We start from the raw sequence: 18,538 nt of genomic DNA on the forward strand, positions 1-18,538 counted from the left end.
AAATGATAAATGTTCTTCAATAGTAAGAAGATTATATGGGAGCTAGATTGTACATATTCTAAAAATACATGTTTTAAGTATTAACAGATCTTCCAAGTGATGGTGGGCTGCAACATGATGTTTATTATGAAAACAATAAACCCACTGAGTTTCAAACCCACTCTCCACTCAGTTTAATGGGGCTTTGCCTAGAAACTCAACAGTTGAAACCTTTAGAGTTTAAGCCTCAGTGTTAAGCAGCTCTACGATTGGGACTCTGATCCAGGACTTCCACTTAAGAATGACAAGGACTGAGAATATCGTATGACCATGGGTACCTTTGCCATATGCAAGGCCAAATTAAAATCAAGTGAAGAAAAGCACTCATTGACAGAATGTAGTAAGAGGTAGGAGAAGGTGAGTGTAGAAGGATTTATGAGGACACTTAGGTAAAATTCCTTACACTCTTTGTCACTAGAGGGAATGGAATACTGCTAGTTATTACTGCTAGTAATGGTGAGTGGGAAATAACTAAGACTTAAAGTTTGAAAGTTCAGAGCAAAGTTTTCTCCTAATTGGAGGAGGAGAAGGCAGGCAAGAAGAAAGGAGGAAAAAAACATAAGGACATCATTTCAGACAGATATTCTACAGGGTTATTTAGTTTTGGGTTTTTCTTTCTTTTTTTTTTTTTTTTTGCCCAGGTTTATTTAGTTTTACACGTATAATCACCTTTACCATTAAAAGCTGTTTTTTTTTTCTTTCTTAGCGCAAACACATAATTCCCCATAACATTCAGAGGCAATACATGTGTCTCAGTAATCAGCAAATAGCTATTCAAAGAGTTTTATTATAGGACTTCAAAACATCCATGATGCAGATTATAAACCCGTTCAAAAATAAGTCCCTCACGTACTTCATTTTAGAAAGTGAGGTGCTAATAAAGCACAGTAATGACCGTTGTCTTCTTTTAAGCAGGAAATTCATTTGATGAGTTTACATTATACTTCTGGAACACAGATTCTTTTCCTGTTTCGTCAGGGAAGGTTACAGCTTTATGCTTTGTTATCTCGACACAGACACACGAGTTGAATTCAGTGCCATTTAGATGAGCATCAGACAGCCTATAAATTACCACAAAGTTGTTTATTCAATTAACAGAAATCTTTGGAGATTATAAAGCTTGTTATATCAACTTCACATTTAGGATAAAACAGAATTAAGTAAATAAAGCCTATCTTTTCTCCTGGCGGGGCTCTTAGAATGCACCGAGCGCCATCTGCTGGTAATTAGTTTTTCAAGATTATTTTCTTACCAAAACTCATCAGTGCAAATGAAGACCAGGTACACATACATCAAATAGAGATACGTGAAGAAAATCAAAGGGTATCTTTGCACTATAAATAACCCTCATTTCACATGAAAGCATTCTATTATAGTCCGTCATATAATGATTGTAAAATTTGCCTTAGGATAGAGATCCAGCAACACTTCAAGTAAGAAATAAGCTGAGTTTCCATATTTTAGAATAGACCGTCATGAAAGTTTTAGACCTAGAAGCAATAACCATTAAGGTTTTCCGTGTTCACGTAAATCGTGACATGAACATATCCATCTGGTGTGAAAAAATTAAAAACTTTAGAAACAAGCAAATAAAACACCATAGTACCACTTCATTCTGTATATTTGGAAGCAGTTAATGAATGTAAAAGCTTAATCTTAGTCACCTTTAACATTAAATTATAAGTTAAATTATGTTATAGCGTCTTTGTTAATTTTGTAAGACATTATAAATCAACATACTTAAACACGTTCACTCTTACTCCATATCTTATTAATCTAAAAAAAATCTGTGACCAAAGAATCTAAATATCTTGATAAAAGCCTCAAAGGTAGGATAAGAAGGAAATATAGTACTTCTAGAAAGAATTCTACTTCACACAGTGTTTTTGAAGATTTTTGTGTTAAAACCTTTGTTCTGATACTTGATGTCTCTGAAATTCAAGGAACATAGAAACATGCACTTTTGCCTGCATTTCAGGTCCTCCATAACCCATGCAGAGAAGTAGACCCACTGTTCCCCATTAACTTTGTCTCCAGACCAGGCACAATGAGACCCAGGTGCATGAGTGTCCATTTCCACCATTCCTAAGGAAGCAATTATTAGTTCTGTTACATTTAACAGTAGACTGTAAAGAAAGATAATTACCTACAGGGAAACTCTTAGAAAAATGAAATAAAAATGTAAACATTATTTTAAATTATGTTATAATAAGAAAATCTGACAGAAATTGTTATCCCCAGAATTTGAACCTTAATAACAGGAACTGGTCATTGTACATCATAATACATAGCCTATCAGTAGATTTATTGAGCTCTTACGGAGGAATAACATGTTCTCTATAAAGGAAAAATTTTTTTAAAAAGAACATCCTCTGGGCAGCAAAAGGATATGAAAAAGCATAGTGTGTATGTGTATGTGCATGTGTGTGTGTAATTTTAAAATATCAACATGAGGGCAGTTTGTGTGTGTGTTGAAGACCATGGGTTTTTTTTTAATAAATAATATATTTTTGAAGAGAAAGTTAGAGTAACCATACTTTGAGAAAGCATGAAATGATTTAGCCGTTCGGAGAGAGGTTTCCAGAAAAACACAGTGTGAAGGAATTTAACCCCTTTTCCTAGTTTCTTCCTTCCATGGATGCATCTGGTCAGCACCTGAGGGAAAGGATTTCTTCTAAGAACAAGGAGTCTTTGACCATTCGAACCCACTATTATTGAAACCCATGTTCTTGGAGGAGACTTCAGGCAGAGCATCCCTAAGTGCTTGTGGCACTAGATCATGGAAGCCCTCCATCTGTGGTGCAGACAGAGGACCACGAATGCAGGGCCCCCCGCCAGCTCCTTGGCACTTCTGCCCCTTCAGCTACCTGGCCTTGCAGGGGCCTCTCAGCTCTGCAACACCCCTTCAGAGGGGTCTACACTTTTTTTTTTTTTTTTTTTTTTGCGGTACGCGGGCCTCTCACTGTTGTGGCCTCTCCCGTTGCGGAGCACAGGCTCCGGACGCGCAGGCTCAGTGGCCATGGCTCACGGGCCCAGCCGCTCCGCGGTATGTGGGATCTTCCCGGACCGGGGCACGAACCCGCGTCCCCTGCATTGGCAGGCGGACTCTCAACCACTGCGCCATCAGGGAAGCCCCAGGAGTCTACACTTTTAAACTGACTCCCTGTAGAAGTTTAATGAGTCTCCTGGAATTTAAAAAAAAAAAAAAAAAAAAGCAAAACAAAGAAGTGTAATGGAAATGGACAAGCTGAAAAAGGAATAGAGAGGTTCACTTCCAGGCTGGTGCTTCGGGGGCTTTCATGAGGAAACTGCGATGTATATTGCAGAGAGCCATGGAAAGAGGAAAGAAAGAAATTAAAAACAGCCTCCTGTAATGAACTTGTATAATTTATTCCTCTGCAAAGCAGTAGGCACAATGTTTCATTTTCTTTCCCCTCCGCTCTTTTTTTCCCCCTCAACCTAATTTCTGAGCATTCCCATGCTAGGCAAGCATGAAAATTAAGCAGACCCAACACAGGAGTCATAATGAAAGTGAGGAACGCGCTCAGGTTATTCATAAACTTGCACGTTGTGTATTTTGGTGGCGATTTCCTCCCTTCTGCTCCTGATTGCTGATGAAGAATGGTGTTTTAATAGACAGATGGTAAAGACAATTACAGTTAGGGGCTCAGCTGGGAGTTACATCATTTTATTGCAAATTATTAGTTGATAAATGCTTTTGTTTATAAGCAGAGTCTTAAGCAGCTTTGTAATCAGTTTATCAGCAGCAGGCAGAATCTTGACAGATCGCCTTTGGGGTGAAATGTCACCTCTGGGCTAGTCATTTAAAGTCATGATGGTCAGGCAGCCAGACAGTCTGATGGGCTACCTCACGGCACCATGGCAAGCTCCTGCAAAACCAGGGCACAGCCCACCTTAGACTAGAGCACAAACCCCACGGATGCTGAAGAGACTCCATGAGCAAACGTTTTCCTGTTGAAATCCCATAAAAGCATCATATCTATTTGCCTAAACCTTAGATAGGATACCTGAGTTTCATGACCCTCAACACATTAGTTCAGCAGATTTTCCAGGCAGTGCTGAATGCCTTCTTATTCACAGGGCAAAACTTTCTGCACCTACACTTCAGCAGACATCTGGAACTGAGCACGGGGACACTGTTTACCTTTCTAAAAGGAGCTTCACTTGCCTCTTAAATGGGAAAGGAAAGTATCTCAGTGGAGACATTTTTCTTACAGAAAAAATATAAGTTCTGTGGGGAGAATACACACCATGAACCGAAAGAACTGGTGGGGATCGGTTACAGGTTTGGGCCTGGGACGGCCCTCTGTGATAGGAGGGGAGTTCAGAAAACGCACTGGTTTCACCGGGCTGGCCTTGATTTCCTTGTCTATAAAATGGGATGATAGTATTTCCTATTTGTCACACAGATAACTCCTTGGGATTAATGAGGGTGTTCGTGTTTCTTTAGTCTGAGTTCTGCTCAGACCAATGTTATCTGTTGAATTTATGCTAAATAATACAGCATATAATATTTAAAATGACAATTTACAGATGATGTTCTTAAGCTCATTTACAAAATACTTGCTGAAAGAGGGTGCTTTCAATTTAGCATTTTTGCAATAAAGCATTATCAATATTTATTAGTTTTTTTGCATTGCCGTAAGGACATAGTTTAAAAACCTGAGATGTTCAAAGATATATCCTTGAAAAGATTCACTTGAACATAAGCCAGTAAACAATTCATGTCTTTCTAATTTACTTTCACTCTAACAAAGTAAATTTTGAGCTTAATCAAAATAAAAATATTTATTATATATATATAAAATCATATATAATAGCTCCTAAAATAGTCATTTTTGTTTGCACCTACTATTAATTTATATGTTTTTATTTCCTGGTTTGCAAGCAAAACTTATCAAGCTAATTGGAAACTAACTCCTGAAGTCAGAAGCCAGGTTTCATAGCTGGAATTAGATATTCCATATCCTCTAAAATATTGACATAATCCAGGAAAGTCTTTGGAAATATGACTCCAGCTGATACATTTTAAATCACATGTATTGTATGTGTAAAAGCAAAATCTTTCTTCTCTTAATCTCAGAAATATGGTTAAGTATGTCTATTCATTTATCTCTCTGACTTCTTTCTAATTCTATCTGAGTTTCTCAATTAAGATCCTAAAATCATCAGAATAGAGTAAATCTTATTTAAACTGACCACATAGTTCAGTAAAGTTTGTAATTTTAATGTTGGGTTGAATAAGCCTACTTAAAAATATTTGGGAGAAAAGCAGAGTGTGGCGTTTTATTCTCACGTCAGCATTCAGCACACAGTATTCAGTTCCCAATTTTCCAGTTCTTAAGCAATTAAATGTTCTGTTGACATCAGAGGAAAGGCTGCCTACAGAAGAGATGAAGAATGAAAAGCCTTGATATCTTAAATTGTAAACTGATTTAACATAAAGAGCATAAAAAGTTGCTTTTTTGTTTTCTGTAATCAACTTAATGAAGGATGCAGAGTGCATTCGGCAAGTAATTCTGCCGCGCGTCCAACCCTCTTGACTGGAAAAGGCAAAGAATTTTTTTTTTTTAATCCATTCTCTTCTTTGGCCAAAAAACCAAAGGCACACTCTAAAGTTGCTGGTCAAGTCTGATTTTTTTCCTCCTTCTCCCAGGAACTGCTAGGATGTTCTATAAAAAGATGTCAGGAAAGCCAGCATGGGAAAGTTAAATGCCCTGAAATGCCCTGCATTGCCTATAAGTACAAATGAAAAATGTTAAAGATTATTTAAAAACAGGAAAGACCTTTTGTAAAATGCTTTTGATTTATTGCTGTGTATTGTGCAGATCTTTATCAATTATTCTCACTCTATTTTATTCAAAAACTGTTGTAAACTATGAGTTGGCATGTTGCTGCATACGGAAAAAAAGCATTAATCAACTCTAAGTAAACAAGTGCAGAGATCTCTCTAACAACTATGAAGTAGTTAATACATTTTTAAGCAATTTTATTCTAGAAAGGAGGTCTAAAAGAGTAGTGCTTAATTATCTGGACTCCTCTGTGCTGGGCTCCCTTTTGATTGTATTAATGAAGCAGCTGGCCCATTGTTTCCCTTTAATTCCTCTATTGTTTTAAGAATATGTCACAGCTCTTTATTCTTTTATCAGGTGCTGTGCAGGAGGACCCACACAATACCTCCTATTCCTACTGTATTTGCCAATGCACAAAGAAACCTCCACAGCGGTTTGCAGAGAAGGGGCACACATAATTTACAAGTTCTGTTCCTTGCACTACTCCACTGTCAAGAATTTCAACAGTATTGGATTGGAATTCATTATAAAATTGCTAGTAAACAATGTGGCTACATATAGATATAGGTACTGTGTGAACATCCGCACCCTGAGATCTAGGTGGTAACACCTGCAATGTTGCAATGGGACAGTTATTTAGCTTTTAGGGAATTATTCTGCCCAATCCCTTCCCAGCTGTGAAGAAACTAAATTTCATAAGTGGGCATGATGTTGGATTTTCAAATTATTTAGGTAAAAAAAAAAAAAAGAAGTTAATGACAGAACAAATAAGTATTCTTGTTTCCTCCAACTCCAGAAACAATGTCTGTGTGTATGAGTGTGAGTGAGTGTGTGTGTGTGTGTGTGTGAAACAGCCCATTTATTCCCCCAGAGAACGGCTTTAATTTACCTTAGTGTGCCTAAGAGATATCATGGTTTACTCTATAGACCAATATGTAATCTTGATTAATTGAACTCTGATCAATTGACCATCTTCTTCTTGTATTTTACACATGTGAAGGAAATAGGCTTTTAGATTAATGCAGAAATATCACTGTACATCTTAAGAAATCAAACTGCTGTTAACAATTTAGTATATAACATTTTATGCCAAAGCTACTTTAAAATGCTGGTTCCTTTATAAGCAGTTAACTTTTCTCCAAATTTCCATGAAAATCACAAAAAAAATCACCCATGGTAAAAATCTCAAAGGTCTGATTCACATAGACTTTCTCTTTTTACACACATGGCTCTTTTCTTTGTTTGTCCCCTGTCAAATGTCTGTATTTTTAGAGGCTGTTTTCATTGATTTTTTTCCCCCTAGTGTTGCCAGTCTAATAAAGAGAAATAAGACTTAATGACTTAATGCTATGTAGTAAAAGTTACTAACTTCAACTTTTAAAATATCCTTAGAAAAGCCATTAGAATAAATTAGTATTGGCGTTCCCTGGTGGCGCAGTGGTTAAGAGTCCTCCTGCCGATGCAGGGGACGCGGGTTCGTGCCCCGGTTCCGGAGGATCCCACGTGCCGCAGAGCGGCTGGGCCCGTGAGCCATGGCTGCTGAGCCTGCGCGTCCGGAGCCTGTGCTCCGCAACAGGAGAGGCCACAACAGTGAGGGGCCCGCGTACCGAAAAAAAAAAAAAAATTAGTATTGAAAACCACCTATTTCCTTTTGTATTGTTAGGTGAGTGTGTATGCGTTTGGTTTTTTTTTTGAGCTTAAACTTTCAAACTGGTATCCCTATCTATTCGCTTGAGGCTCCTTATCCTTGTACATATTGAGGCAGAGTAATACAAAATCTAAATGTGATTTAATTGGTTCAATTTGCTGTATATCTTTATGCTGAGCTTAGGTCCGTATCTTGATGAGCCCAGATGTAGTTGTGCTCAAGGTTTACAGCTTCACGTTGCTTGTATTTCCTTATTTTTACAAAGCAGGCGTCTATCAATCACACAGATAAATTAGAAAGAAACATGTATAGACGTAACACATGGAGAAGATTTTTCAGCGTGCTATATAATTATTAACCTGATTTTTTACCATTGTAAGGAAGCATGAATTGCAGATAGCATGGACGAAGTTAAATGCTTTTATACTGGATACATTTTGCTTATACAGAACTCTATAGGTATGGCCGAACAATATAATTGAAGCTTTGTCAGCTCTGTAACCTAGCAACAGATAATACTGTTAGGTTACTGAATTGCTCCTGGTTGACAAGTAGGGAGTATTTTTGTGTTTATCATGTTTGCTAATGATGGGATCCTTTCCAAAAGGCTTGTCTTAATCTTAATTAGAGTTTATCAGCAGAGGTCTGCATGACATTGTACAGACACTGATTTCATAAATAATAAAAAGTGCAAGTGAAAAATTTGGCAGGATGGGGAGATACTTAAGGCTACTGCGTCTAGTAAGAGGAGCGTGAATTTCCAAAATGTAATCAACTTTGAACTGTGACTTTATTCTTTATTATCAAAACTTGTAGTACACTTCACTGCAGTTTTGACAGCAATTATGAGAAAAATTTATAAGCTTCCTGTTAGGAACCATATCTGTTTGTACAAGAACTTTGATCATAAACATTACTTAGAACAGCAAGTACATGTTTTTTCAAGAACGTCAAGGTCTTTGAGGTTATTACTTTCTATGGAACCTTGAATGTATTTGCCCTTTATATGTGAAGGGAGTGGTGTGTGGGTGTGGAGCCTGGGGAGAGTGACTATGTTTGCAGCCCAAGAGGCAAAGAGAGAATCCTAAAATAACCTTTGCATTTGGTAGACTTGAGGAAGGTATCAGATAGCTGCTTCAGTGCCTGATGTCATTTGATAAAGACTTCATGCCCATGCAGTAGAAATGTGATTTTTTTTTTGCTCTGGTTTACACAATATTATCTTTCAGTTTTTTGAAATGTTATTGTTCATTTCTAATAATAAGTTACACACCTTCAAAATAATAAAGAATTAAACATTGTAAAACCGAATACAATTCACAAATTTACTAAATTCCTAACTGGTTTATTCAGTTGAAGGATGAGGCTAAGTCATTACATCCTTTACCCACCTTTCTACACCTTTTCACTCATCATGCCCACATTCTTCAAATATTATTCAAAGCTATTTTCAGTTGTCATTTTCTGAGTTTCGGAGTGGACGTCTCTCTACTGAGTTGTTTGAACAAGTCTATGAAATATTTGATTATCAAAAGAGACCTTTTTGTCCATAGAGTTTCACTCTCTCTACCCTATACAAACTACAGATAGTTTACCCTTATGCCAATGACCCTTAACTCTAGAGGCATATGAAGCCTTTTGGGGAGCTTCTAAAAAATAGTGAAGCCCAAACTGCACTCCCAGTGATTTTGATTTGATTGATCTGGGGTAGGACCCAGAAACCAGCGTTGATTGATAGCTCCCAGGTGTGGGCTTCCCTGGTGACGCAGTGGTTAAGAATCCGCCTGCCAACGCAGAGGACATGGGTTCGAGCCCTGGTCCGGGAAGATCCCACATGCTGCGGAGCAACTAAGCCCGTGCGCTACAACTACTGAGCCTGTGCTCTAGAGCCTGCGAGCCACAACTACTGAAGCCCGTGTGCCTAGAGCCCGTGCTCTGCAACAAGAGAAGCCACCGCGATGAGAAGCGTGCTCACCGCAACTAGAGAAAGCTCGCTCGCAGCAATGAAGACCCAACACAGCCAAAAATAAAATTAATTAATTAAAAAAAAAAAAGCTCCCAGGTGAATCTACTGTGCAGTCATGGTTATAAAGGATTGTGATGCCGTTTTAGTGTCCAGCTAAACTTGGACAAATGCTACATCCATATTTAATAGGTGTGGAACGTTTAGAATAGTACTTGGCACGTAGTAAGTGCTTTCTAAGTGTAAGCTATTAGTCATGTTAGAAGATAACCTGGCATTACTTCCACACCACAAAGATTTACATTATTCTCCACACTGTGGCTATGCATTTTAAAGCTATGTCTTATCACTGCGTAAATCTTCTTAACACTGTTTCATAAAGTGAACCATACTGATGAAAGAAATCAAAGATGATACAAACAGATGGAGAGATATACCATGTTCTTGGATTGGAAGAATCAATATTGTAAAAATGACTATAGCAATCTACAGATTCAATGTAATCCCTATCAAATTACCAATGGCATTTTTCACAGAACTAGAACAAAAAATTTTACAGTTTTCAGGGAAACACAAAAGACCTCGAATAGCAAAAGCAATCTTGAGAAAAAAAAAAGAGCTGGAGGAATTAGGCTTCTTGGCTTCAGACTATACTACAGGGCTACAGACATCAAGACAGTATGGTACTGGCACAAAAACAGAAATATAGATCAATGGAACAGGATAGAAAGTCCAGAGATAAACCCACACACCTCTGGTCACCTAATCTATGAAAAAGGAGACCAGAATATACAGTGGAGCAAAGACAGCCTCTTCAATAAGTGGTGCTGGGAAAACTGGACACCTACGTGTCATTTCTGATTCAGAGAGATAGCAGTGCTAATTACTCAAACTGAGTAATCAAGGTAGGTACCAAGGCAGTTACTTAGTGAACATCAGATGGCGCTGTGACTTGGGACACCCAGTTTTTCATTCAGAATCTAGAGCCAAACTGCTTTGTTCAAATCCCATCTCCCATATCTCCTTCTCTCCCTCCAGGTCCACTTTAGCTATGTGATCTTGAACAGTTTATGTACACTTCCAGCTTCATGATCTCACAGTAAAATGGAACAAATAAAAGCCACCTCACTGCTTTCTTGGGAGATATTAAGATAATGGATGCAAAGCACTTAGCAGAGTGTCAGTGCAGAGCAGATAGTAGGTGCTTAATAAATCTGAGGTTATTCCTATTATTAGCACTTTGGTCATAGAAGCAAAAAAGTTGCTCACAACTTGATGATAATAATCTAGTGGTATCTAGCCTAAGGTTGTCATGTTATATGATGTAGGTAAAGCAGTTCTCCAAGTTCACACAGTAACCAATAATCAAGTCAGGACTAGAACTAAAGTTTCTCACCCACAGGCACACACTTTTTCTAGTTCATCTTTCCACTGAGGACAAATAAATTTTCAGTGATTTGGGGTGCCAGCAATGCTTCGTTATTAGCATATAATCCCTTAGACAAAGATCATTTGCTCTTGAATTACTGTGTGAAGAAATTCATTCATTCAAATGAAAATAGTTAATGCGGTCAAAGAAAGTAAACTCCATCTCAGCGGCAGCTTCATTCCCCTAAAATCTTAGTTTTCAAGTATTACTTTGTTAAAGTAACTTCGTTAGGAAAACTGAGAGAAGACCTCAGCTGTTTGGGTTTTTTTTAAATCCATCTCATATGAAAAGCACTTAATAAAAGTTATATTCCTGTCCTTAGCTGTAACTAAAAACTTGTACAAATATTCTAGTGAATGTTTTTTAGTGAAAAAAAAAATAGTACTCTCATTTTTCTTCCAACTTTTTAATTGTGGTGCGTATATATATATATATATATATATATATATGTGTGTGTGTGTGTGTATATACACGTATATATATATGTGTGTGTGTGTGTATATATATATATATATATATATAACAAAATGTATTAACCATTTTTAAGTATACAATTCAGTGGCATTAAGTACATTAACATTATTGTACAACCATTACCACCGTCCATCTCCAGAACTCTTTTCATCTTGCAAAACTGAAACTATACCCATGAAACAATCACTCCCCACTCCCCCCTGCCCTTAGCCCCTGGCAACCACCATCCTACTTTCTGTCTCTGTGACTTTGAATACCCTGAGTACTTCATATAAGTGGAATCATACAGTATTTGTCTATTTGTGAGTGGCTTATTTCACTTATAATAAGGTCCTCAAAGTTCATCTATGTTGTAGCATTGTCAGAATTTCCTTTCTTTTTAAGGCTGTAAAATATTCCATTTTATATATATATATATATATATACACACACACACATATATTCTATTGTGTGTATATATATACATATATATATTCCAGTGTGTGTGTGTGTGTGTGTGTGTGTGTGTACACCACATTTTGCTTATCCATCCTTCTCTCAGTGGACAGTTGGGTTGCTTCCATGTTTTAGGTGTTTTTAATAATGCTGCTCTGAACATGGGTGTGCAAATATCTCTTTGAGACTCTGCTTTCAATTCTTTTGAGTATATACCCAGAAGTGGAATTGCTGGATCATAGGTAATTCTATTTTTAATCTTTTGAGGAACCATCATGCTCTTTTCCAGAGCAACACTACCATTTTATACTCTCGCCAGCAGTGCACAAGGTTCTAACTTCTCTACCTCCTTGCCAGTCCTTGTTTTCTGGTGGTTTTGTTTGTTTGTTTGGGGTTTTGGGTTTGTTTTCTTTGCGTGTTTTTGGTTTGGGGGGGTTGTTTGTTTTTTGATTTTTTTTTTTTTTTGATTGTGGTGCTCTCATTTTAAAGCCAAATGTAATACCCTGTGATTTGTTTCCGTTGAACACGCGGTCAATCAGTGAAGACACCAAAAAAGCTAAATATCAACAGGATTTATCATTTTCATGCACTCAGATTGCTTCTTAATCAAGATGAATACTACTACCTTCCATTGAATTGTAAATTAGAGTTGGCTGTGTTTACCCTAGCTCTAAAAATGGTAGGGTAAGAAATGGGTTCTCCTGTCTCCTCAGCCCCATGTAGATTGCTAGAAACTGTATCTGCTTCTAACTGGTCAAGATCGGTATGTGATCCACAAATGATGCAGCCTTAATCATTTTTCCAAAATGAGTTAGCTCTCTCCAGTGAAGCATAGATACGTGTGCTCATTGAATTAGTAGGTTTATGTTTTCTTTCTGGTGAGATTTCTTTTCTTCGATTTAGCAGGGCAGTGAGAAATGAGAAAAATAGCCCCAACCAGACCAAACCAAAAGGATAATGGTTAGCAGTTATATAGCACTTACTATGGCAGGTGCTGTTCTTAAGCTTTCACACATATATTTGCTTATTTAATCCTCATGATAATACCATGAGTTCAATACTACTATCACCATCCCCATTTTCAAGGCTGAGGAAACTGATAGAATGCTTAGGTGATAAGTTCAAAGTCACACAGTTAGCAAGAGGCAGAGCCAAGATCTGCATCCCAGCAGGCTGGTGCTGGTGTACTTCCTCCAGACGGGATTACATCCTCACTAGCAGCCACATTTAGAATAGTTTTTTTGAATCAGTAATTGAAACTATGTTATAATACTTGGGATATCTCTCCCTATAAATGACTCCCTCAAGTTGTATGCTCTAAATTCACATCAAAAGAACTCAGCCAAGCTGTTTCCAAGAACCAATCCTTGACTTTTATGGCACCATTCTCTTGGTTCCCCTCTAACCTTTCCAAGTATATGTTTCCTATGTCTTTAAATGATTGCATCTCCTCTACCCACATCTTAAATGTTGAGATTCTCCACGTTTCAATCTTTGTTCTTTCTCTTTCCATGCTGTAGTCTTCCTGCATTACCACATCAATGCAAAGAGCATCCCCAGCTATTTAGAATGTGTTGATGACTTCCAAAACATTTTTTTTTCTCCAGCCGTATTTTCCTCCAAGGTCCAACTGCCTCCTGGATACACCCACCAAAAAGCCTCTCAGGTACCTCAGACTCTACATTTTCAAAGCCAAATTCAGTACTCCCATGCATATACATACACATACATAAAATACACATGCACACTTGGGCTTTGTAGTTGGACAGCCAGAAGTCTAAATCATGATTCCGCCAGTGATTCTGCTATGTGTATAGCTTTGGGCACGTTAGCTAACTTCTCCAAGATTCAATTTCCTCAACTCTTAAATGAGGAAACTATCACTCACCTCACAGAATGATTGATAGGATTAAAACAGATGAAATACATAACCCCCCTAGCCTATCGGACCCAAAGAAATTATTCCTAATTAATACCAATTATCTGTTACTGTCTGTATAATACCACTTCATAATATACCAGCTTTACTGCCTTGTTAAAGGAACTACCGTCAGCTGGTTTTGCAAACCAGAAACCTCTGTGTCATTTTCAAGAGTTTCTTTTACGCATCTCAGGAAATCACCCCAGTCCTCTGTCAGCTATGTCTCTTGAATTAGCACTTTTCTCCCCTACAATTTACACTTCTCACAACTGAGCTGCTACAACAGCCTCCTAATAGCCCTTGAGGTAACATTTCCTACCCCTTCAGTTTACTCTCCTCAAGACCCTGAGATCTATATTCTGGCAGGGGGTCGGGGGGAAGCTCAGATCATTCATTCACTCAAATAAATATATAGACCGTCTCTCCACCATGAGCCAGACACAACTGTTTTTATGTTACATCAAAACTCTCACCCTGCTCTAAACTTTCTGTGGGAGGAAGCCCTGATCTGTAGTGCTTGATGGTTTCTGACGGCAAATTCTACAACTCTCACCATAGCTGATTTCAAGTTACCCACGTGACATCAACCAGCACACAGAATTCCTGACAACTGAACATTCTGCCCTGTGATCCAGAACAGGCTGGCTCTGGCACACCACTGCCCATAATCCACCTCTTTCTCCCTCAGACCCCAAGCTTCAGCTCTGAGGGCCAGGCAGGCCCTTCCATAATCCTGCACTCACACACACGCTCTTCTATCTGCTAGTAACGATGTACCTGCCAGGTCCTCCCTACACACACTTCTGCTATTTTACTTCTACTCTTCTTGAGTCAATAAAAATGTCACATTGGGTGGCTTGCCTGATTCCCCCAAGAAGTCTCAGTTACTCACCGCTCTCACATTTCTTTAGTACTAGGGGATGGCACCACCATGTGGTATTATAATTTGTTTATATGTGTGCATTCAGGTTGTATGTGAAGTTGTGCATGAAACCATAGCACGCAGCCTGGCACACAGTGGAGAGTTCAATGAATAGCTGATGAATGAACGACTTGAAAAACTAAATCCTAAGACAATTGACTTCTTCATCAAACCTGCACAGTACATTTTCAGTCTAATTCAGCCTTTTAAAAGGATATGCTCTGGGCTTCCCTGGTGGCGCAGTGGTTGAAAGTCTGCCTGCCGATGCAGGGGACATGGGTTCGTGCCCCAGTCCGGGAAGATCCCACATGCCGCTGAGCGGCTATAGGCCCGTGAGCCATGGCCGCTGAGCCTGCGTGTCCAGAGCCTGTGCTCCGCAACGGGAGAGGCCACAGCAGTGAGAGGCCCGCGTACCACAAAAAAAAAAAAAAAAGGATATGCTCTGACGAAACCATAAAATGAGATAAAATGATAAAGATGATAAAATATGAAACATCTGAAAACAGATATGTGTTACCACTGCCAGGCTGCTTAATAATGTCGAAAAATCATTTTTTGCTTACTTTATTTTTTATTTATTTATTTTAAAAAATAAATTTATTTTATTTATTTATTTTTGGCTGCGTTGGGTCTTTGTTGCTGCGCGCGGGCTTTCTCTAGTTGCAGAGAGAGGGGGTTACTCTTCATTGTGGTGCGTGGGCTTCTCGTTGCAGTGGCTTCTCGTTGTAGAGCACGGGCTCTAGGCGTGAGGGCTTCAGTAGTTGTGGCTTGTGGGCCCTAGAGCACAGGCTCAGTAGTTGCAGCACATGGTCTTAGTTGCTCCACGGCATGTGGGATCTTCCCAGACCAGGGCTCAAACCCACGTCCCCTGCGTTGGCAGACAGATTCTTAACCACTGCGCCACCACAGAAGCCCATCTTTTACTTACTTTAATTTGCATTTAATATTTTGTGAATTTTATTTATTGATTGGATCTTTTTGGTTCAAAGTCTGAGCACAAGTATTCGGAGTCATCCTGCTGTTGAGCTCACTGCTGTGATAAAGATTAGCCGAGTGCTACCTTCTCTAAAATATCGATTCCTTCTGGGTACCTGAATTCAAAACTTTCCTTTTGTAAAACATAGCCATAGCTGGATTTACCAACAATGTAAGTTTATCAAAAAATGGAAAACTATTACCAGTAATATAACTTATTCAGTTCAGCACTGAAATCCAGTGACTCTAAAAAACCAGGCGAGGAACTAAAACCTGAATTGCAGTGCCTGCCTCTGCCCTCCCACCTCTCTATTACACAGGCTCACTTAATAAACCGTGTCCCAGAGGAAAGATAAGGTGCAAATGATTACCTTGTCTACAGCTGTAAGTAGTTTGGATCTGTATGCACATCAGAGAAGGCCGAACAGCCAAATGCAGAAGCCTTCCAGGGGGAAGAAGCGTCACCAGGAGAAATAGCACCACTTAGCGCTTTTCAATGCTCATCAGATTCCACGATGATGCCGCTTAGCTTCTATATTTGTAAAGAAGTCATCAATGCCAAGGTGAATCTGTTTTTCAACTTTGGGAAACTTGTATGCTTTCAGATATATTAAAGTGAAAGTGAAAAAAGGTTGTTTTCTAGTCTTTTAGAATATTTGTGTTTTCTTTGGAAACTTTCATATAAATTTGAGGCCTGTAATTTTAGCTTTATTTTTTCACACACATTTATTGTCATGGATGGTGTCTTGTTTGCTTACCTTTGAAATTTAATCAGCTGGTTTAATTAACTGTCCAAGGTTTCTCTAAAATGTTGTCCTGAATCTTCTAGGCAACTCTGCCCTATCATATGCTGTTGTTATCTTTTCCACCAGCGTTTTACCACAAGTTGTTTAAAAACTATGATCTCTTTCAGGCTGGAAAAAAATGAAGTGCAGTTGAAAAGGCAGTTATGCCGAAAGATAAACAGAGCAATATTACTTATCAGAATGGGTACAATTTTTGCTTGCTTAATGAGTACAATATATAGCCTTGCAGTATATACACAATGAGGAAAAAAAGCTTTATAACATATCAAGTATGCCATACTACTTCAGGCATAACTGCACAGGATACATGTCTAGGCCTGAGAGTGCAGATAACAAAATATAAGTGCTTTGCCTGTCTAAACATGTTAAATAAATGAGCATTCACTATCGCATTCCAATACATTAGAAGATGTACTTGCATAGTTAATTTTCTTTTTAATGCACCACACGTGATCATTTGAAGTACCAAGCCAGAGTCTATCTTAGTGTTTGAAGAGAGTGTTCTTTTCATTTAAACAAATCTTTATTTAAATAAGCCTTTCTGAAAAGGCTCTTTGGCATATCTCCTTTTCAGGAAGTTCAGTCAGGGTAAAAGGAGATAAAGAAGCTGCATTATAAGAAATATTATATAAGTAAAGATCACTCAGCGCTCACCACCCCACCCCACCCCCCAAGAAATGGCAGCAGACTTATAAGGAGAGTAAAGCTAACTGGAATCTCACTTTAATTTTCTAAATTTTAGGAACTTTGTTTATTTGCTTTGTAGTTTTAGGTATCATTCATATATATATACACACACACATATATATATATTCCCCAGTATCTGGGGGAGAGAGAGAAAAAGAAATAACTTCTTACTTCCATAAGGTACAGAAAGAGTACATAAAGAGTAACTTCAAAGCTTCACCTGAAATAAATTTTGTGGTTGTATCCCTACCATGCTTATTCTTAGGCAGTATAACATGTAATAACATGGTTAATGATTAAGTCAAGCACTGGAAGGCAAACAGTTGACAAAACTCTCTACAGATTATGTCTATACTTGGTTATTAATCTTCTCCTACTGTTGGTCACTGAACAGTTCATTAGATGCAAGGAATACAATTTTCCACATAGGCAGGTACGAAAATTAATAAAGGGAAACAGCACTAAAATGGAGTAGGAAGTCAGAAGGGGGAGCTGGCATGTACTACTTGACTTCAGTATAGATCCCAGCAGGAAGAGATGGACTTTGCATCTCCATCAGGAAGTGACGCTACTTAATACCTCTCAGCTGAAGGAAGAAAGCATTTCTCCTCGCCTGACAACAGCTCAGCCAATGAAAGAATGTAAAAACTCAGCCAATGAAAAGCCACTATATTTGGAACTTTCAATTTCCTCCAATGAGCTTTTTGTTTATAATGGCCCCACCCAACCTCCCCTTCTCTATAAGAGTTTCCTCTCTTTTGTTTCACCAGACTTTCATGTGGTTGACCGTAGCTACCTGTGCTGAATTGCAGTTCCTTGCTATTAAACTTGTGTCGCTGGTAAAATAACTGGCAGTTTTATTGTTTTAGGTTAACAAAGGGAAGAGGAGGACAGCCGTTGTCTTGATCAAACACTCCACCCCGTAGAAACTGATGTGAAAAACATGAGAAGGTCCTATTGACATCAATCCAATGTACAGCAGGCTAGAGCATTCTATGTCAATTCTTTTTCTTTTTTCTTCTTAATAGGGGGTCAGCTTTGGTGCACGACTACGAAGGCCATCTCTGAGGGTGAAGAGCTAATTGCCTTTGTGGTGGATTTTGACTCAAGGCTACAAGCTGCCAGTCAGATGACTCTTACAGAAGGGATGTACCCGGCGCGCCTGCTGGACTCAATTCAGCTGCTCCCTCAGCAAGCTGCCATGGCTTCTATTTTGCCTACAGCTATTGTCAATAGTAAGTGCTGAGTGCAATAGCCCAGTATAATAGCTTTGTAGTGGTGATGGGTATTTATGGGAGAGAAAAAAATAATGTCTACTGACAGGCAACCAGGGACAGACTTTTTTCTCCAGTGTTATGATTTTATTTTATATTCTCTCCAATTTTAAGTGTGTGTGTGTGTGTGTGTGTGTGTGTGTGTGTGTTCG

At 38.5% G+C, this 18,538-nt stretch overlaps 1 protein-coding gene across 2 annotated transcripts in view; it reads left to right on the forward strand.

Annotated features, from left to right (window-relative positions):
- The window catches only part of ZFPM2 (zinc finger protein, FOG family member 2), a 479,524-nt gene that overhangs the window by 451,657 nt on the left and 9,329 nt on the right, over nucleotides 1-18,538 (forward strand). For both annotated transcript variants that reach the window (XM_081258034.1, XM_081258035.1), the window contains one exon: nucleotides 18,141-18,347. In XM_081258034.1, the coding sequence (XP_081114160.1) occupies nucleotides 18,141-18,347 (207 nt within the window). The remainder of the gene's footprint in view (nucleotides 1-18,140; nucleotides 18,348-18,538) is intronic.

This window comes from Mesoplodon bidens, assembly GCF_964165515.1.
Source record: "Mesoplodon bidens genome assembly, chromosome: 16".
Classification (NCBI taxonomy): Eukaryota; Metazoa; Chordata; class Mammalia; order Artiodactyla; family Ziphiidae; genus Mesoplodon; species Mesoplodon bidens.